The sequence below is a fragment of the Rhincodon typus genome, chromosome 25, assembly GCF_021869965.1.
Source record: "Rhincodon typus isolate 14 chromosome 25, sRhiTyp1.1, whole genome shotgun sequence".
Classification (NCBI taxonomy): Eukaryota; Metazoa; Chordata; class Chondrichthyes; order Orectolobiformes; family Rhincodontidae; genus Rhincodon; species Rhincodon typus.
Genome location: NC_063356.1, coordinates 20,525,848 through 20,553,726, shown reverse-complemented (window position 1 = coordinate 20,553,726; position 27,879 = coordinate 20,525,848). Strand labels below are relative to the sequence as shown.

The 27,879-nt window shown below is 43.4% G+C and overlaps 1 protein-coding gene across 4 annotated transcripts in view; it reads right to left on the bottom strand.

The window, feature by feature from the left end:
• The window catches only part of scube3 (signal peptide, CUB domain, EGF-like 3), a 345,848-nt gene that overhangs the window by 298,956 nt on the left and 19,013 nt on the right, over nucleotides 1-27,879 (bottom strand). For 2 of the 4 annotated variants that reach the window (XM_048612197.1, XM_048612200.1), the window contains exon 3: nucleotides 23,969-24,238. In XM_048612197.1, the coding sequence (XP_048468154.1) occupies nucleotides 23,969-24,068 (100 nt within the window). In that variant the 5' untranslated portion in view covers nucleotides 24,069-24,238. Of the gene's footprint in view, nucleotides 1-23,968; nucleotides 24,278-24,427; nucleotides 24,498-27,879 lie in introns of those variants that run through there. The other 2 variants (XM_048612198.1, XM_048612199.1) reach the window with 2 other exon arrangements.

Below are 27,879 nucleotides of genomic sequence, written 5' to 3'. Positions count from 1 at the left end.
GGTGCGGCTTGAGGTGGGAGGAGGGGATAGGTGGGAGGAAGAACAGGTTAGGGAGGCGGGGACGAGCTGGGCTGGTTTTGGGATGCGGTAGGGGGAGGGGAGATTTTGAAGCTTGTGAAATCCACATTGATACCATTGGGCTGCAGGGTTCCCAAGCGGAATATGAGTTGCTGTTCCTGCAACCTTCGGGTGGCATCGTTGTGGCACTGCAGGAGGCCCAGGATGGACATGTCGTCTGAGGAATGGGAGGGGGAGTTGAAATGGTTCGCGACTGGGAGATGCAGTTGCTTATTGCAAACCGAGCGTAGGTGTTCTGCAAAGCGGTCCCCGAGCCTCCACTTGGTTTCCCCGATGTAGAGGAGGCCACACCGGGTACAGCGGATGCAGTATACCACATTGGCAGATGTGCAGGTGAACATCTGCTTGACGTGGAAAGTCTTCTTGGGGCCTGGGATGGGTGTGAGGGAGGAGGTATGGGGGCAGGTGTAGCACTTCCTGCGGTTGCAGGGAAAAGTGCCGGGTGTGGTGGGGCTGGAGGGGAGTGTGGAGCGGACAAGGGAGTCACGGAGAGAGTGGTCCCTCCGGAAAGCAGATAAGGGTGGGGAGGGAAAGATGTCTTTGGTGGTGGGGTCAGATTGCAGATGGCGGAAGTGTCAGAGGATGATGCGTTGGATCCGAAGGTTGGTGGGGTGGTACGTGAGGATGAGGGGGATTCTTTTTTGGTTCTTATTGCGTGGACGGGGTGTGAGGGATGAGTTGCGGGAGATGTGGGAGACACAGTTGAGGGCGTTCTCGACCACTGGCGGGGAGAAGTTACGGTCCTTGAAAAACAAGGACAACTGAGATGTACGGGAGGGGAATGCCTCATCCTGGGAGCAGCTGCGGCGGAGGCGAAGGAATTGGGAATAGGGGATGGCATTTTTGCAGGAAGGTGGGTGGGAGGAGGTGTATTCTAGGTAGCTGTGGGAGTCGGTGGGCTTGAAATGGATATCAGTTTCTAGGTGGTTGCCCGAGATGGAGACAGAGATGTCCAGGAGAGAGGTATTAGAGATGGTCCAGGTAAACTTAAGGTTGGGGTGGAAGGAGTTGGTGAAGTGGATGAACTGTTCCAGCTCCTCGTGGGAGCACGAGGCGGCACCGATACAGTCATCAATGTAACGGAGGAAGAGGTGGGGTTTAGGGCCAATGTAGGTACGGAAGAGGGATTGTTCCACGTAACCTACAAAGAGGCAGGCATAGCTTGGGCCCATGCGGGTACCCATGGCCACTCTCTTTGTCTGTAGGAAGTGGGAGGAATTGAAAGAGAAGTTGTTGAGGGTGAGGACGAGTTCGGCTAAGCGGATGAGGGTGTCAGTGGAGGGGGACTGGTCGGGCCTGCGGGACAGGAAGAAGCGGAGGGCCTTTAGGCCTTCTGCATGGGGAATGCAGGTGTAGAGGGACTGGACGTCCATGGTAAAGATGAGGTGTTGGGGACCGGGGAATTGGAAGTTCTGGAGGAGGGGGAGGGCGTGGGTGGTGTCACGGACATAGGTAGGGAGTTCCTGGACCAAGGGGGAGAAAATGGAGTCCAGATAGTCGGAGATCAGTTCGGTGGGGCAGGAGCAGGCGGAGACAATGGGTCGACCAGGGCATTCAGGTTTGTGGACTTTGGGAAGGAGATAGAAGCAGGCGGTGCGGGGTTGGGGAACGATGAGGTTGGAGGCCGTGGGTGGGAGGTCACCTGAGGTGATGAGGTTGTGGGTGGTTTGGGAGATGATGGTTTGGTGCTCAGGGGTGGAGTCATGATCAAGGGGGCGGTAGGAGGAGGTGTTGGAGAGTTGGCGTCTGGCCTCGGCGATGTAGAGGTCAGTGCGCCATACTACAGCTGCGCCTCCCTTGTCCGCGGGTTTTATGGTGAGGTTGGGATTGGAGTGGAGGGAGCGGAGGGCTGCACGTTCTGCGGGGGAGAGGTTGGAGTGGGTGAGAGGGGTGGAGAGGTTGAGGCGATTGATGTCTCGACGGCAGTTGGAGATGAAGAGGTCGAGGGAGGGTAGGAGGCCCTGGGGTGGTGTCCAGGAGGAGCGGGTGTGTTGGAGGCGGGAGAAGGGGTCAGTAGAGGGAGGGTTAGGTTCACGGTTGAAGAAGTAAGCGTGGAGGCGGAGGCGGCGGAAAAACTGCTCTATGTCCAAGCGTGAGGTGTATTCGTTGATCTGTGGGTGGAGGGGGACAAAGGTGAGCCCTTTACTGAGGACTGACTGTTCGTCCTCAGTAAGGGGTAGGTCTGGGGGGGATGGTGAAGACTCGGCAGGGCTGGGTGCTATTGTCCCCTCTGGAGCTGCTGGCTGTGGAGGCTGTGGGCGGAGCGACGTCGGCGTCGGCTGTGGGCGGAGTTGCGTCGGCGTCGGCGGTGGGCGGAGTTGTGTCCGCGTCAGTGATGGGCGGAGTGGCATCAGCGGTGGGGAGAGCGGGGTAGGCGGCGGCAGTAGTGGTGACGGTAGGCGCATCTTCAGTGTCCGTGGTGTTGGTCTCGGAAATGGAGTCGGTGGCAACAGCAGCGATGGCGTTCGCTGTCCCGGAAGTGGGGAACCCGGCGGTGGCGGATGTGACGTCATCTGTGGGTTCTCCGACAGTGGCCTCATGGCCAATGGCGGCAGGCACATTGTGGGGAAGGTCCTGGGTATGGCTGGGGATTTGGGGGGTGGAGGAAGCCTGTTTTGGGTGGTAGGCACCAGTAAGTTTACCGTACTTACGGTTTTTAGTGTCCAATAAAGCTGAGTAGAATTGTTCAGGTTGTGGATCCTACGAAGAATGAAAAACAGGAGAGGTCCTTTGCAGGTCTGGGAGAGGGAGGCTCTGAGCTGGGGTAGGCTTGATTGTAGTGCCTGGAGATGCCGGCGCATTGCTGCAAGTGTGTGTTTCAGGAGTCGCAGGGAGAAACGCTTCTGAAGGATCTCAATGCCATGAGTGTAGATATTGTCACGGTTGGGGCCAAATTGGGAAGGCTTGAATGTGGATTGTAGTCCATTGGGGATGATCTGGTTCCGTAGGCAGGTACTAAGAAAGGTGGTGATGTGGCTGTAGTACCTGGTTTGCTTCAGGACATGGTAATGCAGTTTCAGGGCCAAAGAGATTACGAGAGAGTTGCAGTGGGAGAGAGATCCCCTGAGGTTTGTCCGGAGGGAGGAGGATAACTTCTTCAGGACTTCAGTCTGTTCTTCTTTATTCCTTCCCTTCATAGCATTAAAACTGATGCAATGATGATTACTTGGTTACACATTTACACAGTAATAACAGGGAAATCACAGGCCAAAGCGCTATATTTTCACAACTATTCTGGAGCCATTTAAAAAAGGCAGGCTTCCCACACCCCCATTCCCAGTGCCGGCACGTTTCACCAGAATAAAGGATGCAGGTAATCAGCCCATACACTACGCTCCTGCCCAAACCAGTTGCTGACGTATGCATCTCGCAAACCCCTGCAATTTTATGAAGCCTGACCTACACTGTATCCCAAGCTTCACCGAGCCCCCCTACCCCAGAGGTATTATTACCATGGTCTGCTTATGGGAACCTTTTGAAAATTAAGTTCCAAAGATCTTACCCATGTCTCCCAGCCACTCCCCATGACCATTCACTGTCAACTCATGCCCCTTCCATAGCCATTCAGCCAGATGACCACTACCTCCTCAAGGGCAACTAACAGTGGGGCAATAAACGTGAAGGCCACATCCTGTGGGTGGATAAAATGAAACTTTGAACTGCTGAGAATGTGTACCCATTCAGAAATGTAGCTTGCAAGCCTATAAAAGTGCCAATTAGATAGACTTTTAAGGTATGGAACGGTGGCTCAGTGGTTAGCACTGCTGCCTCACAGCACCAGGGATCAATTCCACCCTCGGGCGACTGTCTGTGTGGGTTTCTCCCAGTGTCTGCGCGGGTTTCCCTCCGGGTGCTCCGGTTTCCTCCCATAGTCCAAAGATGTGCAGGATATGTGGATTGGCCGTGGGAAATGCAGGGCTACAGGGATACGGTGGTGGGGTGGGTCTGGGTGGGATCTCTTCAGCAGGTTGGTGTGGACTCAATGGGACAAATGGCCTGCTTCCACACAGTAGGCATTCTATGATCTATGTATCAATAAGAGGCGTCAAATGCTTTACATGGCTTAATTTTGCCCAAATAAATACTGAGATATTGATAAACAAGATCATAGCAAGTTCAATTTAGTATCACCACTTTAAGGTGTCAATCAAGCAAAACCAGCAACTCACTTCACTTTGTGAAAACAGATTCTCTGCTGATCTAATGTAAGAGCAAAGTACTGCAGATGCTGGAATCTGTACTGAAAACAAAAAAAAATGCTAGAAATCACAGCGGGTCAGGCAGCATCTGCAGAGAGAGAGCAGATCTAGCTGACTTCATCAGAGCTAATGTTTCTGACCAAAATGTTAGCTTGCCTTGCTCTCTCTCCCCCGACTCCCCCCCACCACATGGGTGCTGCCTGAACTGCTGTGATCTCCAGCACTTTTTGTTCTCTGATTACCCAGTGTTTTGTTTGGGCTGTCAGCCAAGCATGCAAAATAAAAACAATTAGAAATATGTTTTAAACACATCAAATTTATATCACTCAATGTTCCCATCAGTTTCCTCTGTTCCAGGGAAAGCAACCCATGGTTAAAATTCCGCAATCCAGAAAATCCTTCATAAACCTCATCTGTAACTTCCATAGTACAAACACATCTTCTCTTTCTCCTTAGATTTTCATGTGAAATAAGGCACTTGCAAGGCAAGCTTTTTTTTTGCCCAGATCTAACTGTCACCGAGTAGGTGGTGGTGAGCGAACTGCAGGAGCCTACGAACTTTAGGGACACCATCAACGCTGTTAAGAAAGGGAATTTCAGGATTTTGACACAGCGTTGGTGAAGGCACAGCAGCATAGTTCTAAGTCAGGCTGGTGGGTGATGTAGAAGGAACTTTCAAGTGGTGCTGTTCCCATGTATCTGCTGCCCTTGTCCTTCCAGGTGGCAAAGACTCCAGTAATTGGCCAAGGTGAATTTGTCCTGCTTATTGTGAACAGGACATACCTGAACAATGTTCCACTATTTCCCAATGTCAGGTAGATGCCAATGGTGTAGTTGTACTGGAAGAGCTCGGCTAGGGGCTACCTTTGGAGCACAAATCTTCAGTACCATTGTCATAGTATCGTCAGCACCCTCCCCTTCCCCACACCACCCAACCACCTCCCCCACCCGCCCACACACCCCCGGTGCCTTCACAGTTTCCAGTGCCTTCAATGGTGTCTTGATATCATGCGGAGTGAATCAAATTGAAGATCGACATGACGTAGCAGCAAGGGAAACAGACGTGCATTACTGACATGCTGTCAAGAGCAGCACTCCCAATGAAGAAAGGTGAGGATGCTAGGATAAAGTTGGAAATCTTCCAAAATCAGAGAGAGAAGAAACAGCTTGACATACTCTGTAAATCATCAACCCAGCAGAAATACTAAATCTGAAAGACAGTCATCTTGTTGAAATCAAGCAAATTAAGCAACAATATATAAATTTTGAAGAGATTAAAGACCTGAGCAAGTGCAGTGCTTGAAATAAATACCAAGCTGAACAAGTTCATGAGCTGCTTATTGCACTTGGTATCCCAGACATCTCATGGATAATGTTTTGAGTAGACCTCTTCACTCTCACAAGAACTGATAATCTAAGACCGAGGGCATTGTTTCAAAATATCGTTGAAATTTAAGATGGAGTTGAAGAGGAATTTCTTCTGAGGGTTGAGTGTCTTTGAAAGTCCTTGCCACAGACAGCTATGGAGTCAGAGACCTTATGTATATTTAAGGCTGAGATAAACAGATTCTTAGTCAGTTAGGGAATCATGAATTATGGGGAAAACTTAGGAAAATGGACATGAGGAATGTTGGATCAGCCATGATCTTATTGGTTAATGAAACCAGCTCGTGGGGCCAAATGGTCTCCTCCTGTTCCTATTTGTCATGGTCTTGTAGCATTACCTTGTTACCACCATGTACAAAGGTAAATACTGGGAGTGAGGCCACTTGATGTCAAGGACGACCAGTGAGATTAAACAGTCCGAAAGCAGTTGTTACAGCATTCCAAGGCATTGTGATGAATCAGAATGGCCATCAGTTTAAAACTGAAGATTTCAGCCATTTCATAAAGTGGGAAATTCATCACCATACTATTCTCAATCAAATAGAAAAGCTAAAAACAGTAGTTAAACCTGCCAAAGGAATCAGAAAGACATCGAGCAATTGCAGCATTGACTTGTTCGAGGTCATAACACACCCACTAAAGGCATTGAAAAGTTGTCCAGTTCAAAGAACAATGTCACAACATAACTATTTTTCTGATGGCAGGGAAAAGTACTGAAGCCAGAGGTAGTAACACGTCTGAGTGGCAAAATGAAGGAGGAATGACAGAGAGCCAAATTTCACTTTAATAAAACTGTCAGGTGATGGTGAGAGCTGTTCATTGAAAAACCAGCGAGCAAAAAGGTCAATGTTCTCAGAATAAGTCGCCCCATGTCAACTTGGACTCTGTGGAGAGCATTGTTGCTTCAGTTATACGTGGTGGATGTGAACAACCAGAGACATCTATGTAGAACTGGAGAATCTCTCCATTCACTGCAAGCAGCTGATGAGGAACAAGTATCTCACTAGCTGCACAACCAGAGCTCCACCATTCCCCAGCAACAAGTTACCATGGCAACCACTCTCACCACAGGAATGGCATTCCCTGGAGAAGGATGTTCACACTAAAGATAAGCAGATACCAAAAAGGTTAATGACAACACACATGTAAACCATCAGGAGACCTGCATGATTTAAAGACTACGTAGACAATGCTTGTGCAGAGACTGACGGAAATGAAACTGACTAGAGTGAACTCACAGCTCTGTTAATAAACAATAATTCTGAGACTATGTTTATTGGTCAACCTGGGTTATTTGTAACTACAAATGATAGTTCATGAATTTTTTTTATGGGGAGCATGACATTTAGGGAATTGCAATTGTAGCGTACTAGCTGTTTCTCTCTCTGCTGTAATTACCTTAGCGCACAGTCTGTGGCAGTCATTAAAGATACATAACTTGAAACAAGCACCATCTATATTTATATCAATCACCGCTAAATCTGAGTTTCCCTGATCTCTTACATTTACTTGAATAAAACCTGTCTGTTGCTCCAGACCTAAACCTGCCTCATCTGATACTGCATTAACTTATCCTCAAACTAAATCTTGGCAATCTTCCAGCACCAGCTGGTCAGAGGCACTCCCTTACAATCTCAAAACCCCAGGAATCAGAACAGCCACTATGTTTAGTTAGCTCGCAGAGTGAAGGTAAGCAAGGTCCTATTAAGTGATTAGTTGGATCAAAGAAACAGCACAACCAGGAGTCTGATGGGAGTGGATGCTGGAGACAGAATTTTGGTGCTGGCCAGAAACAAAAGGGAAGAAGGAAGTTAGAAACAAGGAAGTTGAAAGCTATTTGCTTTAGAAAGCTGAGATGCTGCTGTGCCTTTTCTTTAAAAAAACTTTGTCACCAAGAGTGACTTGCTACACAGGTAACAGGACAAAGTACTGGCACCATCTAGTGGCTATGAAGAGACCTGCACCTGTACCTTGACCACTTCGTGCTTACACATGAATTTATATGAGAAATGTTTACATAGCAGCTTTGCATAGAATATGCTGGTGTTAAAAGTATATTCAAAATTTCCTGAGAATTGGAGGCAAGGTCCATGAGCAAGTATTTCATGTCATGTGTTGGACTTTTATTAATCAATAAAGATTTTGTTTTCATACTTAAATGCAGCTATACCAGTTTAAACTTTAAATTTAGCATCAATGTTAACAGTTTGGCTGACAATGGAACAGTATTAGGGTTAGATTATTTATAAGAGATTAATAAGTAGAACATTCCACATGTTATTTTTGTCAATTTGCTACTTCCAGAAAATATGTCTTAGATACAAGTAATCAAGAGCTACGAAGATAAATCTCAAGTTAGTTGGAAATTTATTTTTAAAAAAAGTTATTAATATGATCAGTACTGTTTCATTATAAAATAAAGCTAAAATCATAAACTATATCCTGCAAGGCATGAGTTCTTGAAACAAAATCACTTTTATGCACGTATAGTTCAATTGGCCAAACTACTCATACAGACCAACTGAATGTTAGACTAACAGTGATTTACATCATGTTGCCAGGGGCTGTGAATGGAACAGGATTAGTCTACGGATAGGTGGGAATATTGAGAGTGATTCATAAATAGAAAGGGCTTCCAGGTTCTGCAGTGACAGTAATAATGAAGGAATTGTTGAAAAGGAAGGAATGCTGTCACAGGGGATAGTGATTGAGTAGTTCAGCAACAGTTTGCTGATATACAACACATTTCCATTGCTAACAACATTTGATGCTTTTCATCATGAACTTGTCGGGACTGAAGAAAAAGAAACAAAATGTTGAAAGGGAACAACAATTTATACAGTATTTAAAGAGGTGCTGATTAGTTGAACCACGGTTCATTGTTGTTTCCTTTCTAATTGTGGTCACTTGCAACCCAGTCCTGATCAGTACAGGATGAAATACCTTGACTTTGTGACTCAGTTTAGGAGTAGCACTATTTTTTTTAAAAAAAGTTCTTTCATGGGATGTGGGCATCATCAGCAAGGCAACATTTGATCTCCATCCCTAATTTCCCTTTAGCTGATTCGTTTGCTGGCCAAATGGCATTTCATTTCTTTAAGGGTGGAGGCATGGAAGGGACCACATTTTTTTTCCCTTTTAGGTCATAAATTGGAAAATGGAAGTTGTACGCTGTGATAGAGTTAAGAAAGTACCAGAATATTTCCCTTATCTGCAACTTGAAGATGATGTGCGATTGTATGGTGTACATTTTAACTATACCATACTATGTTACTTTTTTGGAACAGAGATAGATAATTTGTGAGATAGAGTGGAACCAGGAGTCTTTGAGCTAAGGAAAAACTGCCTCACAACAGTCTTTGGATTTGTCCAACTGTAACTTGTTGCAGACCTATGAACACCCAGAAGTCTGCAAAGAAGCAGCATCTCTCAATGTGAATGAAAACAAAGCAAAAAAAAACTTAACTTCTGAAGAAGTATCTATAATAAGAAAGGTCCTAGGTCTAAGCAACCAATTACTGAATCGATAATTGACCTCAGCCCATCCTTGTGGTCTAGACTCATGAACAATAGGTGCATACTTGTGGCATGGAATATGTTTACATTAGAGAGTTATTTTCCTATTATGAAACCTAGTGTGAATTACTTCTGACCTGAAAAGCAGTCAGTCAGGGAAATTTATCCCCTTGGTTATTTAATTAGGCAGTTACACATTTAGGACAGATTATGGAATAGTGGACCTCTATTATTGGCACACTCTTCCCAACTGAATTGAGACCAGTCTACACCATCTCCACTGCAATGCAAACTGACCAAACTGTCCCAGGACCAGAAGAGATATCAGGACAGGTGACTAAAAGCACAGCTTTTAAGTGGCATCTTAAAAGAGGAAAACAGAATTAGCAAGGGAATGCAACACCTTGGAGATAATGCAGCTGAAAGCCAACTTAACAAAGAGGGTGAGGCTGCATAAGGCCAGAGTTAGTCCAATGCAGAATTGTGGAGTGTTGCAGAGCTGAAACTGCAGTGGACAGGAAGAACTGAGACCATGGAAGGTTTTGAAAACAAGGACAGTTTTGAAATTGCAGCTTTAATAGCTCATTGCCACCTCCTCAAGGAGGAATGTGAATCAGCAATAAATGCCAGCATTGCCAGTGATATCCACATTCCACTAACAAAAAAAAATAACCAGGGTAGCTTGTATAGGATAACTTGCATTTATATACAGCCTTTAATGTCATAAAACTTTCCAAGGCAACAGAGTTTCGCATGAACTTGTTTCTGCAAGGTAGAAATTGGGTGGGCAGCACAAACAGTAACTAAATCTGGAGGTAGCAGGGATGAGGGTTTCTGCAGCAGATCAGCTGAAGCAAGAGCAGTGACAGATGCTCATGTCAACAGTCAGTGATCTTTGATGGAGAGGACATGGAATTGCAACCTCAGCTCAGGATCAAGCATGTTGCTAAGCATGCAAATATTTCCTATGGAAAAAGGAACTAGATGGATTAAATCTTCTGTGACCTTTTTAAGAAGATTCTTTCAGGAGCTGAGGGCTTCGTTGACTAAGCCACTGTTGATTGCACACCCGTAAAAGACTTCGAGATGGTGGTGGTGAACCCTGTTCTTGGTGTGGGTACACCCACAGTGCTGTCAGGAAGAGAGTCCCAGTGACTATTAAGGAACAACAATATCATTCCAAGTCAGGATGGTGTGTGACTGGTGGCAAACATGCATCTGCTGCCATAGTATAAAGGGTGGCAGGATCAGAGGAGAAATACAGTGAAAACAGCATATTGAAATATCAAGTGCTACAGCATGGCCTGTAAGCACTTTGCATGTGTCCAGCTTGTGATCGGAGTCACGAAAGGTCACAATACAGGAAGAGGCTTTTCGGCCCATCAGGTCCGATCAAGCCTTTGCAACAGCAGCAGAATGAACGAGAATGCCCAAGCTGTCCCCATTACTTTCCAGTATAGTGGAGAGAAAAATGTGGGTCAACCATGTCCAATTGTTCTTGTACTGTCTCAATAGCCTGACAGAGGATTTGAGGCCTAGTGACAGAGCTCAATCCTTACTGCCTGCCAGGAAAGGTGGATGCCACATGGGAGTATTACTAAATAGGGAGTGAAATAAGTAAGAGTGTAGGATTTCCTTGACTTCTGACGTGAGGGGGTGATTCATACTGAGGGCCATTCAACAAACACTAGCATTTCTCTAGCACATTGCTCAAGTAGCCATTCATCACTTGCATGCTATTTAAATGTGAAGAAACCCTTAAAGATACACAAGGACATTTTCCGGAAGAGGTGACTGGATGGCATTTGTGAGTAATGCATCTCCCTGACTCTATGCCACACCCTAACCCAAAGACACTGAAGCCAATGATAAACCCCTCATCCCCTTCCTCCCTTGCCAAAGATCAGCTAACACAACATAGGCCAGGCACCGAGTCTGCAGCCTTCATCACTCAGTACCACATCATAGGCTTCATGTATCCACAGGAGCAAACAGAGAACCAAAAAATCTATTTTTGTAAAGCTGCTCTTTTCCTGTAACGTATACAGAGTGCTAAATGTCTCCTACATAATTTCCAGGTAATACACTGTAAACAACTTACATTAATTTCCACTCATGCATCTACACACACACACACATGCTAAAATATACAGAAAAATCTAAGACTGAAAACTGTAACAAGAACTGAAGATGCCCATCTCTGACAGAAGTTACAGCCTGCCTTACAGTGAGGGTTTATACATACAGCAAGGTTACAGTGGAGTGTATTACAGAAGTGTAGCACTTCTGCCACAATTGCAAATCTGATGCAACTATTTTCTCAGCTAAAATTAAGTTTACTGAAGAGTACATTCAAATCCATAGAATTGAGCTCTCAGTTACCAATACTGGGGCCACAGGGAAGGAGCAGAACACAGGGATGCTCTTTCACCAGGATTACCATCGCAGGATAATAGACGGTTGGCAGGGAGCTGCAAGAGAGTTATTTAAGTGTATCGTTCCAATGACAACACAAACCACCAAAAGGAAAGGTTGAGTAGTTCATGAATGTCAGCAAAACCTTGATATGAAATTACTACCTAAGTCTCACAGCAACAAATTCCTGACTCTCCTGTTTTCCTACCGTTGTGCAATAGGCTGCTCAGTGGAAATGTTGGCCTGATAGCAGCAACACTCCAACTTGAATTGTTGAAGAGTTTTCCCTGCAAATGATGATACAATCCCAAGCAATCTCAATGTTAATGCTAACGTACCAAACAAAAACAATGCTATCATCCAAGAAAACTGTCTTTACAGTATGTACATTAACCAATACTGAAACATAATGAGTTAGCGATGTGTTGGGTTTCTCTCATGAATTCCTGGGATATCGTTTCAAAGCTTACAGGGTACCAGGCTGTACAGTCAAACCTATGTTAATGTTATATTGCCCAGTGCCAAAGGCTGTAGGCAAAATTTTCCCAGCCGTGAATGACATGTGCATTGGTGAGTCATTTGGGAAAACTGTGTGTAATCTTCCCAGCTGTTTGATGTCAAGAGCAAAGCCTGATTTTCCAACCATATGTTGGATGGCAAAATGAGATTCTCGGTAGTGAATGGCAAAAGACCTATTTGCATGCATTAGCACAACCTTATGGTTATCATAACTTCGTGTTATTTCATTGATATATAGTCTTCCATCCACCAGGCAGAAACTAGGCGATGACAATTCCCAGCATAAACGTTAGAGCGTGGTTGCTTGGCGATTCCAGCTCGCTGCTTCCTCCTTCAGGCTTCCATCTTGAACACCAAACACCCACATTTCAGGACACACTCCACGGACGGCAACGACGCACAATCCCAGCATATGGACCTTGGCATCGTATACATACCAGTCTCACCAGAGCACATCCTCAAGCTCCTTCCAATACAATCCTATACGTTGGCATTTTCCATAATGCTGCTACCACGACACTTTGCATACAGAGGCAGGTCCCCAGCTCATGGATTAGACCCGGCTGCATCCCATAGTTACTCGTTGTCTGTCTTAGCGCTCACTCACTTTGCAACTACCTTGATGCTCAAAACCATACTGCTTTCCATTAAATGTTGGTGCGTTGCCCTCAGCCAGAGTATTAATGCTCACAAACCATCCGAGTTGCCCACAGACACAAAGCCACACAATTTCTCATGGTTGTCAGCAGTGATCAAGTAAAGGGGCAGACCTCTTGCTATGATCCAGCACACTGTCATAATCTCACACCTACACCATGCGCCAGTAGCTTACATGGCAAATCCACCATATCATGTCAAAACCAAATGGTATTCTCTAAGGGGAGGAGTCCTCATGCAAAGGGAGGCAACCTGGTAAAGTAAGTCAAGGGCTTTGTCTGTTCTCAGTGGAGGGCCTTGGACAAGTCCAGTTGACATGGTCAGGGGATGTGTATCACTACAGGGAGTGGGCATTGGGCCACTATCATTCTGCGGGTGCAGAGTAACCAGTCAGGGGGTTAGCTGCAAGTCAGCCAGGGAGCTGCCCAATCCCCGGTCTGGTCATTTCTCAGTCATGGTGTCTAACAAAGTCACTAGGAGAGGGTGGGGGGTCAGCTGAATGGGAGCCAAGGTGGGGGGGGGGGGGGGGGGGAAGTCATCAGGGGGGCACTGCTGTGTTCAGGAATTGGGAAACTCAATGCTGGGGATTAGGTGCAACAAATCGAGGATACATAGTGGGTAAGAATTGTGAAATTCGACATATGAAGGTGGGAGGGGGAGGGGGTAGATGACATTGCAGGACAGGAAGTGGGATTTTGAGTAAGGAGGTTGTCAGTCGTCACCACAACAATGGCCTTGATGAGGTGAGTGAGTGAGGAGCATGTTGGAAGGTGTGACCTAAACTGTAGGGCCAGGGCTGAGGCGGTAATGATGAGAGCTACAGAACATAGTTCTAGATATTATGTGGTAGCCTGTAGAGAATAGGTCCTCATGGGCTGGCCAGAGACTGCCAGGAATATAGGGACAGGAGGTTTGAGGGTGGTGGTACTTACCAGGCTGAGCCTGAGATTCACTGTTCCAAGGGCAACCTGCAATGCCTTCCGTAGTCAACCAACACACAACCGGGCACTGCAAATGTAAAATGGCCGTGACCACACCCACAGTAGGTGGAATCTGTATGTTTTACTGTCCTCACATGCAGTGTCTGTCAAGATGACAGCTGCTCTAAAAGTGTTTATGCAATTGGCTCCTTCCAAATAGCCACTATATGGGATCTCTCAATTCTCAAACCTAACAATGTGTCACAAGCCATGCAATTTGTGCCAGATCGTACCACTTTATCTCGTTTCTACATGAGGAGGTCAGTGCTGCAGCCTTGACAAGCTGTTTCAATACCTTAACCAGCTTTTCCTCCCCCCAGCCCCAGGGGCAGGGAATTATACACTGTACACACCGAGCACCGAGAGGGTCATTTCATAACACAGCTACGTTAATCAACGGATAGAGTTCCACTCCAAAGTAGAAGTGATCGGTGAATCTTGGTACTGCTTTCTACAAGTCTGGTGTCAGATACCCTGGGAGCTGCCACTGAGAACTCTCATGTTCCTGCTACGCTTCAGGGGCTGGATGATTACTAGGAGACCAGGACTAACTCTGTAACCATGACTCCATTCTGCAACCTCCTGACTAAGGCACAGTGTGAAGACAATGCTGGCCATTCTTCAACCAAGTCATGGTGCAGCAGACAATAAGCCTCCTGAAGCTGGCTACCGAGGCTTGGCTCAGTCTGGAGGGGCCTTGCAGTGCACTCTGTAGACAGTGTGCTGGATAATCCTAGCTTGCTGTGTGCTCTGCACAACTGGGGCAGAGAAACAGGATATGTGATGGATGCCGAAGAGCTGGGAGAACATCAGCACTCTTCAAGAGGAGGAGGAAGAAGACACTGAGCAACAGAAACATCACCTTCATGATGGAGCACTGCAGCATCAAGCACAACAAGCCAGACGGGCCTTAACTGACATCCGGATCCAGTAGATTTCCAATGATCATTCATTGACTATAAATATGTTGGTGCTTGAAAGCAAACAATCCCTCTCTAGTCCCAGAAGCAAATGTAGCTTCAGTTTATTTGAGTTTCTTTTTTGTTCATTTCTGCTGTAGTTGAATAAAAGTGAATACTTGGCCGTATCTGAAGGTTTTCCGGTTATGTGATGGTCACACATTGAACAATAAAGGTGCTGGACTATACTGGGCATGACATTGAGGAAGTGGGGCAAAGGGTGAGCTGTGTAGCTTGGTGCACAGCTGTATGTATTGACGTATCAGCTGTGCCACCTCTGTGCCAGGGGAAGAGGTGGCTTATGGTTTCTCTCCCACCACAAAACACAGTAAAGGGCAACTCTGGGCTGCCAACGCCTGACTGGGTGTATGGCTGTACATCAAAGATGGTGTGAGAGCAAGGGATTCTGGGCTATCCCAGCAATGGCCAGTATTAACACCAACAGTGAATGGGAGAATAATGACTAGAGTGACATTGGGGTAAGGTGCATTGGGAATAAGAGGTGAGTTTGGGAAAATAGAGCAAGAAGACACACACTGCCTTGCAGAAAGAAACCCTCCATGGAACTCACCAACAATGACACTGAATCAATTTTGGGTGAGATTCAGCCCTGTATTATGTAGCTCTCACATCCAGCTATATTTCTGCAGTGACTGATGTACCCGTGCAATGAGAAATGGCAGCACCCAGTGTCACCATTACAAGATAGTTGCAGAAACCAGTGCGTGAGATTTAGAAACTGGAGTGTCACTAAAGTGATGCAATGAATAGCTGACCAGGTATGTGTCCAGTTTTGATGCCTTGCCTTTTTATTGGTCAAGATACCAATGGAAAATAAGAAAACATTTTAGGTGAACACAATGGCTGTGATACATAACTCTTGTAGTCCACGCACATAGTTAGTTAGAAAGAAAAACTGGAGTATTGGAGACTGCTTGGGAGGAAGATTTTGTTGTGGTCATAAATCAGTTGAAGGAGTTGAAGCTCTCCCTGTTAATGAATCTCACTGGCTGGTCACTTGAGGCTTCAATTGGCAAATGGGTGCAATCAATGATTGTAGCTGTACATTGGGGAATCAGCCATGGAGACAAATCCTATTGCTCTCCGTAGCTGTGAAGCCCCATCTGTTTGGAATTGTATGCATGCCCCACTGTAACAAGTACATTGTCACTGACAATGTCCTCCGCTTGACAAGGGCTCTGTATACTCTGTGGAGGAGGCTGTTCCTCACTGCCTCTATCAAGCTCTGAGAATCATGTTCCCATTACCAGCTGCCACCTTCCTTATACTCCACTGGCCTCACAATAACGTCTAGAAGTCTAACTCCTTCCTATTATGGTGGCAGAGAACTGTGATAATCCCTGCTTTTCCCAATCACCCTGACCATTCTCATCTCGACCTCTCCATACCCAATGGCACCTGTGCACCATTTGCCATGACCCTTCAACCATGTTTTCTTGTGGGCTTAACTAATACCGTGGTATATGTTGCCACCTCCATGCACCTGATCCATCCCTGATCCTGCATGCAACCGCTCAGCCTCCTCCAAAATCTCAAATGTCCCTTCTTCAAGCTCGGTAACATAGTAATTGGCTACCTTCCCAAGTTAGATCCCTTGAACAACATCGGCAACAGCAAAAACAGTTACAGGAAACAGGCATACATTGGGCACACTGTCCAGGTCTTGTTTTTTTTTTAAATCACCCATCCACTGCTGCATTGGCACCCAAAACATAGGCCTGTTGTGTCCAGTCCTGGCCACTGGACCTTAACAAGGTATTAGAAAGAGTGCCGAAAAGACTTACAAGAATGATTCCTGACATGAGGGACTTCAATTATGTGGCAGAGACATGATGGGCTAAACTGCCCACTAACAGTAGATGTTCTCATCACTCAGAGTGGACTTCAAAGGAAGGAAAATGGGCTGGGTTTTGTAAAGGGTGACAAATAAATGGTGGGCTCTCTGAAGGATGGACAATACACTGTGCTGATCACTGACCAGGATGCAACAACAAACATTAATCCCATCAAGTATTGGAGTTTTATTTTTCACTGTCACTTAAACTAATCAAATTGTGCTTCCCTCCATTAGCTTTCACAAGCCAAGTGCAAAAATGCAAATTGGTAAACAGCTGATAAAATTACAATAGCCAAAAAAAAAAGATGCTTGTGAAATTCATCCAATAAACCAGCACAGAAAAGAGGTCATTCTGCCCATTCTGCATGTGCTGTTTCTTTGAAAGACCTATCCAAATCAGAGACACTCCTCTGCTTTTGCAGCACAGCCTTGCAGATATTTTTGTTTCATATTTAATCCAATCTCCTTAGGAAAGTTACTTTCGAATCTCCTCCCACCAGGCTTCTAGCCAGTGTATTCTAGATCATAATAACTGAAACATTTCTCATCTCACCGTCAATCCATTGGCCAGTTATCTTCGAACTACATCCTTTGACAACTGAACTTTCTGCCTGCGGAAACAGTTTCTCCCTGACTATTCTATGACAATCCTTCATAATTTTGAACACAAATGTTGATGCTATTGCCATCTATCATCATTATGTTTAAAAAACGGTTAGCAAAACCATTAGAATTCTCTGATTAGGATACACCATAATGTCTCTCTTCAAAAATGCAGAATACCAAGTCACAATCATTAATTTCATACTTTAAAAATAAACTGCAATGCATAAACATCAGTTTGAAGTTCAGCGTACACTCCCTGGCTGGGTTTTGGTGGTTTCAGGACACGGTGGAGGGGTGGTGGTGGTGGTGATGGCATGCAGAGTGCTTAGGACAGTTGGAGTCAAACCAAATAAATTCAAATGTTCAGGATTATGACAAACTACATCTCTAACCAGGTCACAGAGGAGCAATGAAGAAAGGGAACTCTGATCGATTGTCTACATAACCTCATCCTTGTACAGGAATGCTCAGGCCACCAGCGAGATTAAAACCTTAAAGCATGCCAAGAGTCAAACCTTTGGTGATCTCTATGACTCAGCACCAATGGTATGCAATGCATTCATCCATCAGGGAGATAGCTCCAGATATGCAAAGCCTCACTGGTAGAGGGTCTGATGCCCAATAACTCTGCTCAAGCCAAAGCCCTCGCTGGAGCCAGGAGGAACAATGACAACGTTTGTCAATGTAGCAGCCCACGAGTATCAAAGGACAGTTACAACTGTGGAAGTTGAGGATAGTGAGCCGGGAGGAGATATACTGAAGGGCACACAGAATGCATGTTGAAAAGTTGGGCACTTAGAATTTGCAAAGAAGTAAAAAGACTGATGAGGCAAAATGATTGACAGAGAGTTGGCAAAGAGATGGGCCAATGGTCATTCTTAGATAGGATACACAATTGAAAGAACAAAAGAATTTGATCACTCCAGCAGGGACAAAAGTATAATTTTGTTTTTTAAAAACTTTTCAGTACTGGAACCTAAAGGGTCATGATGCCAGATAATATTCAGGGCAATTTTTGATCACATTGAGGTAAATTGAGTTGACCAATTTTCAAACAACATGCAGTCATAAATGTCATTTTAAAATCTCATCTAAAACACCAAAACTCTTTTTAAAAAAATTTTACAGCTTAGAAAAATGCACCAAAATTCTGAACAAAGTCGCATCAATTTACTCCTTAATAACACGTGACCATTGGACAACTAAACAGGGAAAAGGCAAAATTCACTGAAAGTTTGTTTTTAATTATTTTCACTGTGTTTGAACTGCCACAAGGTAGTCAGATCAGAACACACCTGTGTGATGCTTCATATTTTAAGCAGAGCCAAGTCCCTAGGTCAGTCAGATAATAATACATGGTCCTTACCTTCTGTGATTCTCACAAGTTCTTTCTAAGTTACACAAAAGGTTAAAATAATAACAGAAATAATGTTGGAGTGGAATAAAATAAAATGGAAAGGTCTAAATTTATGACATAATTCTCCTGACAAAATAAATTCAAAGCCAAAGTACATCAGACAAGGGAAGAATGTCCCGTGCATAAGAAGCCACAGAGTTAAAAGCCATTCAGTCCTTCATGGCCTGGCCCCTTTTGCTGAAGTTGTACAAGTTGCTCTATTAATTTTTTTTTTCAGTTTTGAAGAAGGCTTCTACTTGATCTGTTAACCTGTCTGTCCCTCTCTGCAAGTATGACCAAGTGGCTGGACATTTCTGTTCTTGTTTCAGGTTTTCAGCATTTGCAGTGTGTATGTGTTTTTTTGTTGATTTTATTTTACTTCAGCAAGTTGTCAATGCAACCTGTTTAATCTTCTGCAGAAAGATTGTGCAAACGTGTCCCTGCCCCCTTCCCAAATGTCATTCTAATGAAACTTCCCAGCACAGTCTAGCACAACATTACTCATCCATGACCATTTGCCTCCCTTTGCCACGACACATCCTACAGTCAGCCACCATCGTGTTCCCCACACAACTCAAATATCCGTATCTTCCATTTATCTTTATAACCCTCAATCCCATTCCTAACCAGTTACACGCCCAGCTCTTCTTGTCAAAAGGTGTTAATCAGCAGAGTATTAACTACTTTAGCTGGGAACCCATTGCACTTATCTTAGTCAGGGCATGTGACAGAAGAGGACCAAGAAAGGGGAAGGGACAGAATCTCATCCTCAGGGGAACCAGAGAACAGCAGTGGTGTTGAGGGGGTGGGAGTGAGGGTGACAGGGTAAAAAAATGCAACTTTTGAGCTTGAAGAATATTTCAAATTCCAGCAGTCTTGATCTAAACAAGCATTGTTGCCATACTGGAAAGAAAGTCTGAAATCTCGGAACAGCTCTGCCAAAAGCTCTAAAATCATTCTAAACATCTAAGTAAATCAATGCAATGCAGAAATCCCTAGAAAACTTACCCCACAATAAACTTTGAGCTTTTTTTTTGGAAACCAGCTGTTTCAGAATTTCAAGCTTCCCAACAATCTCTTGAGCATTGTGGAAAATGCCCCTTAACCTGCTATTTATGCCCCACTGTGCATCATTTTAGAGAAACCTTTGCATAAGTAGCACTAATTTGGCTGCCTGTTAGTGCACAATAGGATTTACTGTGGCTTTGAATAATGGCACTTCCACTCTCAGAAACAAAGGCAACAAAAAAAAAATCTGGATGCCAGTCGACTCTCCCCTTTGAAGACAGCAAATAGTAATCCCCATCTGTGATCCTTAATTAACTAATTTTCCCCATACTCTTGTTCACCACAAACCTCTCCTTTCGGGAGAGGATTACTGTCCCTTCATCAAATCATAAATGTACTGCATTACACTTACTGTTGTCAGCTGATCAAATTCCATCTTGGACACATTAATAAATAAAGGCCTTTCTACCATTTTCTAATTTTCCCAGCTTTATTCTCATCTCAAACCTGCAGCAGACCCCTACACTCTGTAAAGTCAAGGAGACACATAGGCTGGAAGTGCTGTTATCCACACTCGAGACATCCAGCAGTATTTTAAAAACACTCTACAACCATTACCATTTCTTATAATATTTGGTATAGAATTAGACAACACAAAAGCAGGACACTTGGCCCAACAGGTCCATGCCAGTGTTAATGCCCCACTTGAGCCAGGTGGAGCCTTTTCTAAATACACGTGGAGTTTATGTTGGGCACTTTCACTCCAGTCAAGAATTTAATCATTTTCTGTCAGCAGCCAGTGAGTGACATAGCCACAGACAGCAATTGTACCAAGCTCGTATTACTTTTGAATAGGATCAGTTCATACACTGAACTGACAATGTTTTTATAAATTGGGTCGCATGCAGTACAAGGGTAAATCAGCATATTACATATAGAAATTCAGCAAAACCATGCAGTGGGATCATTCAGCTGTCAAGGCTGATGGTGCAGTAAATATGGTGACACTGCCCATGAACAAGGTTTTAAATCATGCTTTAAAACTTCATAGCTGTACTTATCCCATCTGCCGTGTAATATATGCAGGGTGATTCCCACAGCACTGACAATCAGAGGCATTATGACATAACATGTCATTTCGAGACAGCTGCACTCAAATTGCTTGTGTAAAGTAGTATCAAAATTGTTTGTGTTTATATAATCTTTGCTCTACATCCCTTATTATACAACATATTAGAAATGTAAATAAAGGGTACTCCAGTGTCTCTGTGTGAACGCAGCGGCCATTGCAGTGCATAACCTAACAAGTCACCACTTCAGTCTCCTGCGAGTACTGAGATTTCAGATACCTGAGAGAAGCAATCAGCACATTACAACCATTGTTGGCACCCTGAGCTTGTAAAAAAAGGAACAATGGAGGAGAAGAAAATAATTCTGTGTTTCTATTTCTGATTATTATCCAGTAACTATTGTTAGATACATTGGGAGGGAGCTCATTTGTGATGAACCAACTACCACACCCACAGCACCCCACTGCTGTCACAGCCAATATCCTGTCCAGGTTTACACATGAAAACGTTGTCTCTTAGATCAAGTATCGCAGTGTTACTGTCACTCATGGAACCAAATCCAATCTTGAACATATTCCTCTAAGAAAGCCCTGGGAGAATCTACAAGAAATTAAAGTGATTGCATGCAGACACTCTTCATACTCGTTAATCTGAGATGAAGCAAAGGATTAAGAAAAAACACAGCTAAAATTCCAAAGTTTCATACTTATACATGAAAACAGAATTGTTTCATATGCTTACAAGCAATATAATGAAAACTAGAAAGAATTCAGGCATTGGACCAAACTCTTTACTGCTATTCATCAAACAGTATTTAAAAAACAACTGCATCTCTGAAATTGCATTAATCACTCCTTGCAGAAAATATTCACAAATGAGCAGGGACAATTTGTTAAACCAGATGATTTGAAACCTTATAAATCGAAGCACTCAAGACATTGTCAATTTTATACTTTGAGCACAATGAATCTTGAAAATTAAGAACTGATTTCAAACAGCCAGTACACTAATTTCACTGTCAGAAGCCTCTATATCACTGCACCAGCAATCCCACCACCAACACCCCTGCCAGTTATTAAGTAAGTGTGGATGACCTACAACCCATTCATTTAATGAGAGGTGTCTCGCTTACACATGCAAAGTGCCTATAATGGGAAACATCTTTTGTTCTACACCAAGAATGTCAGAACTCAAGACTGAACTGGTTAAAATTCTGAAACAGGCTACAAGATCATTTTACTTGAGTGAATTTCTAACAGTTGTTGTGAAATTCTCATGAAGCAATCAAATAGTCTTTTTTTAAATCCAGAAGATTTCATTCTTGACTTGCTGTGTTATATGTAATAGCATTGCACACAATGTGCAGTGCCACACTTATTCAATGCTTGCAATCAATAAACGGCAACCAATTAAAAGCCCCAGTCTCACATTACAAGTCAAGTCAGATTTTAACAGAGTTGAACTAAATTTACTTAATTCTGTTTGAAGGTCCCAGCGAACACTGCCTCCACCAGTTTTTGTTAAATAAATAAACATTTAGTTCATCAGAAACATGAAGACACATTTATACCTGCAAGGATGCTGCATCATGAGACAGAAACAAGTGATTAAAAATGGTATACAATATGGTTTAAAAAAAACACATTAGCTCTTTGTGACAATTCAATAGGAGACACACCCCAGAGTGGTGCTGATCTATACAGACCTGGAAAGTCCAAGTTCAATTTCTGGTCTGTGCCATTTTAGTTTATCATGGCTAGGCAGCAGCCATGGCACCAGAATTGACCTCAGTGCCTTTGGGTTAGGGAAAAAGAAAAATTAGCCAGCGAGCCTCTTCTTAATCACTGTGCAATGACTACTGTTGAAAGCTGGACATTTGTAAATTTTGGATAAGGATTGGATTGGTTTGCAATATGATGCCCCTCAGAGTGAAATAGTTACTGGCATGTACTTGTTAAGTTTATACGTGATAAATGATGGCTTGGATGAGGAACCAAGATTGCTGTCAGCATGTAAAGGAACCATAAGCACTATCTTCTGACTAGAATAGAAGCTTTCCAGCAATTTACCATCCACCTATTTGGAATTATTCAAACATCTCGTGTTGTTCTCACTTAACATGCCATAGCTTTTTACAATGCTTTGTTGGCTATTCATAGCCCAGCTATCAATTCCACTCACTCAATCTAATGTAACAACCATATATTCAGTTATGTTAAACTGTGCTCAAAGTGGTACAAATTCTTGGTTAAATGTTCACTCAGCACTTTGCACAGTAATGTGTCAACATCATACTGAATAAGTCCCAGCTTGTTCAGATTACATTTTTCAGCAAATACATATGTCAATCGGCCAGCTAATAAACTAAAGACTAAAAACACATTGCACTGTTTGTTTTGCTATTGTTACAATGTCAGCAGACACAAGTAAAACAGGATCTGAAAAGCCAGATTTGAGTGCGTATTTGTAAGTATTGTACCATGTCTGTGCTGGCTGGATCTGTGACATGCCAATTGATTATTTTATTTTCTACTGGCTAACAGTTTACAAGACAATGAGCCAATTATAAAGCAATTAATCGCACCTCTCTGGTCCTATTTAAAAATGTGTGAAGAATACTAAATGCCGAATTCATGCAACAGCAAAGTGCATATGATGCTCACCATGCAAATATCCTAGATACTGTTCTAATTCTAGTGTTGTAGCTTCTTTTGTGAGCAGTTTGCCCTAAATGTACAATTATCAAAGCGTATCAAGAACTCATTAAATAATTTATGTGTCCGTGTTCTAGTGATGTGTGGACCTACATCTATAACTTTGGCCATTCAACTTTCTAAAATATACAGAGGATGGCAAACTTTTATCAAACTGCAGTGAGAAAGAAGATATCCTGAACATGTCATGCTTGAAGGATAGTGCTTTTAATGAGGAGTGCAGAGAATAGAAACCACAGTTCAAACACTTCAAAGATTGTGTCAGTCTGTTTCCAGGTATATAAATGAGGTATTAACCTGGGTCACTTAAACATTTAAAAATTACTCACAAATTGTCCTTAAATTGGACCCAAATGGCAAAAAAAAACACAATCCAGCTCAATTTTGCCCTTTCTTTTCTCTACCCCTCAGTAGAATTGTTGATCTTATTTAAACACACCAAACAGACAAATCACTTACACATTCAGAACCCTCTGAGCCCCGTCATTTCATGATCTGAAACTCAAAAAAGGTTGAACTGAAGGAGAAAATACATATTTAAAACGAAGGGGATGGGAGGGAGGTGGGGTTGGCGGAATAAGAAGAAAGCTCCTTAAGGATTCCTTACCTTGGTTAGCCTTGCTTCCCGCGGTGGTGAGTGCGTTAAGGAGAATGAGTAGCAAACAGTAGCAGCCGGATAGACAGGCAGCCCCCATTCTGCTCTGCATTTTCAGATGACTCTTTCTAAGAAGGGCTGAGAGGGCGATTTTCCCCCCCCCCCCCTCCTCTCTTTTGCCTCTTGAAGGTCCTGATGGAGCTGAAAAGAACCTCGGTCGGTGCCTCCCACTTCAGTCAGATCGCCCTCTGCGGTGTCCTACTCATTGCTTGAGCACAAGGTCTGGAGGGAGGAGAGGGGAGGGAAGGGGAGGGGGGTGGTTGGAGGTGAGGGGAGGGGGTAAGAGAGACAGACAGACACACACGAGAGAAAAAAAAGGAAGAGTCAGAGATGGAGAGATTGAGTCTCTGAATCTTACACTGAATCCAAAAAAATTTAAAATAAGGGAGGAGGAGGAGGAGGGAGACATACGCAATGCTTCCAGTCTCTGCAGGAATTTACAATCAGTTGCTGCCCCAAAGACATTCCTGCTGGAGAGAGAAAAAAAAGGCTGGAGGAGGACTTCCAGTCTCCATGGAAACGGCTTCTTTGGGATCAGGAGGTCAGGACAGGACCATGTGCAATCAATGGATCGATAAAGACAGGATCATGTCGCCCGGCCATTAGAAAATGCACAATTCCGGCAAAGAAAAAAATCCTGAGTGGGACTTTCGCAGTCAGTGAAGGATCAGACCAGAAAGTGAATTTAAAACTCGGATTAGGGTCGGAGCATTGGTAGTACAAGTTCAATGTTTTATAGCTAATTTACACATTTTGGAAGTGAACATATTAATTATTTTTACAAAAAAACACAGTCTTCGCCGTCACCTCTAAAATGGGAACTTGAACGAGCCATTCAAAAGCCCGCTTTAAACAGAGATCCAAATCAACTGGCGATTTCTTTCTGAAAAGTTCAAACGGGGTCAGCCCCGCGGAGCGACTCTCTCCAATTAGCGAGCGGCGACATGTCCCACTATTGAAGGGCCACTGAGATTATATTGTACGCCCGCGGTGCAGACTATTCACACCGGGGATATTTTACATTCCCGCGGCCACATTCCCACATTAGTCAGCGCCAGTTTGTCTTGTTTCTCTCAAATCCGAATTTCTCAGCGACACTATGGGCTTACCTCCCCCCAAAACCCACACCCCCTTGTCGGTGTAAGCTGCAAAATGTCAAAGCCCACGCAGGGGTTAAAGTCACCGAGATGGTCAGTCAGTTCAAACAGGGAGAAATAGGGGCTTGCAGCAGAGGGCTTGATAAATCCATACCATTCCTGTGTGGAAGGTGGCTTGAGGGGGCAGCGTACCCTGCGACTCACCCCCAACAAGGGGTTTCCCTTTTTTTATCATTCACTGTTCAGCGAAGAAACTAAAACAATGGGCAATTTCGAAGGAGGGGACGCGTTTATTTTGCTTCAAGATCGTGAAATGCTTCTGGAAAGAATTATTTGTAATCACTTATAATTTAAAACACACACAGACATATTGCCTCCCTGTCACTTACCATTGCATTAAATGGCTGTTAAAGTAGGAAGTCATTGGTGTTAAACAATATATTAATATCTGGCTGGAAAGTGAGAACTTAAAGTAATGAAGTTTCTACGTTCAAAGCCGAAGAAACATTTTGGGACATTGCAGCATTTTATTATGTTGGGACAGGAATTTTCCAGCATCATTGCTGGATTATATTTTGACAAATTAAACTTAAGTAAAAATATACAGTTCTGAAGAGTCATGGGAACTTGTAACATTAACTGTTTCTCTCCACAGAGGCTGCCAGACCTGCTGAGTTTCCAGCCCTTTGTTTTTATTTCTGATCTCCAGCATGCAAAGTATTTTGCTTTTATAAGAATGCATAGTGTTGGGATGAGCTAATCTATAGATGTGTGTTTTTATAAAACAGTGTCATCCAAGGATCTATTATAATGATTATTTGTGTGTGCGTATGTACTTGCGTGTGTGTGTTTGCTCAGACGTGTGAGAGATCGAGGTAAGGAGAGATCACGCTTAGCCAGGACGTCTGCTGAGGTGGAATAACCTTTGAATACTCATTGACCATTATTTCATGTAAAGAATGGCTTCTCAGGCAAGGTAACACTAAGTGAGACAATGAGCTCAGGTTATATGTCAAAACAAAGGAGATGAGGGGAAGTGAACTTGAGAGCAGGAGGGAGATTGAACAGAAAGAGATTATTTTTCTGTCAACCTAAAATCAATCACTTTCTTCTCAGTTTTGAGTTAAACTTAGTAGACAGGAATCCACCTTCTCTTGTATTAGTGTACTAAGTATCTTTTGAAAATAAATGTGTATTAGCTACAATAGAAATGACAATTAATTAAGATACCACATATTATTTGGGATTTAAGAATTACTCTTTACAAAAATATAAACTTACAGGTTTAATTTGTAATAGTGGTTGAGAGGTAATCTTATAGAAGTTTATACAATCATAATCTGTACAGATAGGGTTATGGTAGGTGTCTTTTTCCAAGGATGGAGGATTTCAAAACAAGGGGGCACATTTTTAAGGTGAGAGGAGAGACTTTTATAAGAAGACATGAGACAGCAACTTTTTCCTTGTGGGAGATGGTTAATGTCACAACACAATGTCGACCGGGAATGACAGTGCACACAGTCTCTGAGTCTACAATATGTTCTCTTGCTTTATTGTGCTTTAATGTTGGAGAAGGAAAATCTGAGTGAGGCCTAATTGGATATTAGATTTCTTAATAAATGCATTACCGATCAATCAGTTTGAGACCATATGCTGCAGAGCAAGGAAGGATCCCTTTGAGGCCAGGCTGCACACATAACCACAAAACCATTGATGCAGATATTCACCCATACACTGGTCAGCTGAACATCAGACAGCACCATCATCACATCAGCTATCGATTTTTCTTTGGAAAGTAGCACATAATGAATCTGAATTTGGACTACAAATAGAAGTTTTATTTAGCAAATGTGCAGTATCATCACACCAGTTATAGCATGAGGTTTAATTATTGGTCTTTATTCAAAGCAAATGTCCGATCTCCAGATACTCCTTCTGAAGTCAGTTGCAAAACAGGATTGTAGACCCACTACAAATTTCAAATGATTTGTTGCAGCAAAAAAAAACTCAGTGCATAACCAGATGGGGAACCATTTTGGAGAGATTGGTGACTTTTATGCTAATTAGCCTAGTTAGCTAATTAGTCATTTTTCTACTTTATGTTATCGTGATCAACGTCATTCACTCCCACCTCAGCATATCAAGGATCAGATATAAAGTGAAGATTCCTCTACTGCAGCCCATAAAATTTCTCTTAACCTCAACCTCAGAACAGCACCCATTTATAACAATAGTGTCAATTTCTGTCTTCCCTCATCAACCATCATGGTAGCCTGTCTGAATGAGTTAACAATTTAATGCTAATGAATGGTGATTTGTTGGTAATTTAATACAGTTTTATGGCACAGGAATAGTAGCTAGAAGGATAAATCCATATCCATTCCAACCCCTACACCCCCCCTCCCCCCACCCCAGCCAATTTTTAAATCTATTTCTTTGTGCTCCTGGTCCCTGAAGGCCCCTCACCAGAAGCAGCTGTGGGGAAGGAATGTAACCTTTTATGAAGAATCTACTAATTTCAAAACTTGCTATTTAAAAGTGTTTGACAGGAGCTTGCAGATGACTTTCCCGCCAATTTTCTTTCTCTTAAGCGTGTCTTCTTCACACTGACATGATCAAGAGCAGAAATTTCACAGAGTCAAATGGGACTGGTAATTTAATCACACTTACCTTGCATATGGGTGTAGTAATATAAATACAGGAGTGGTCATTTAAAACTCATTCTTGACAAATAACAAATTCAAGTTAATCACATATATAAATACT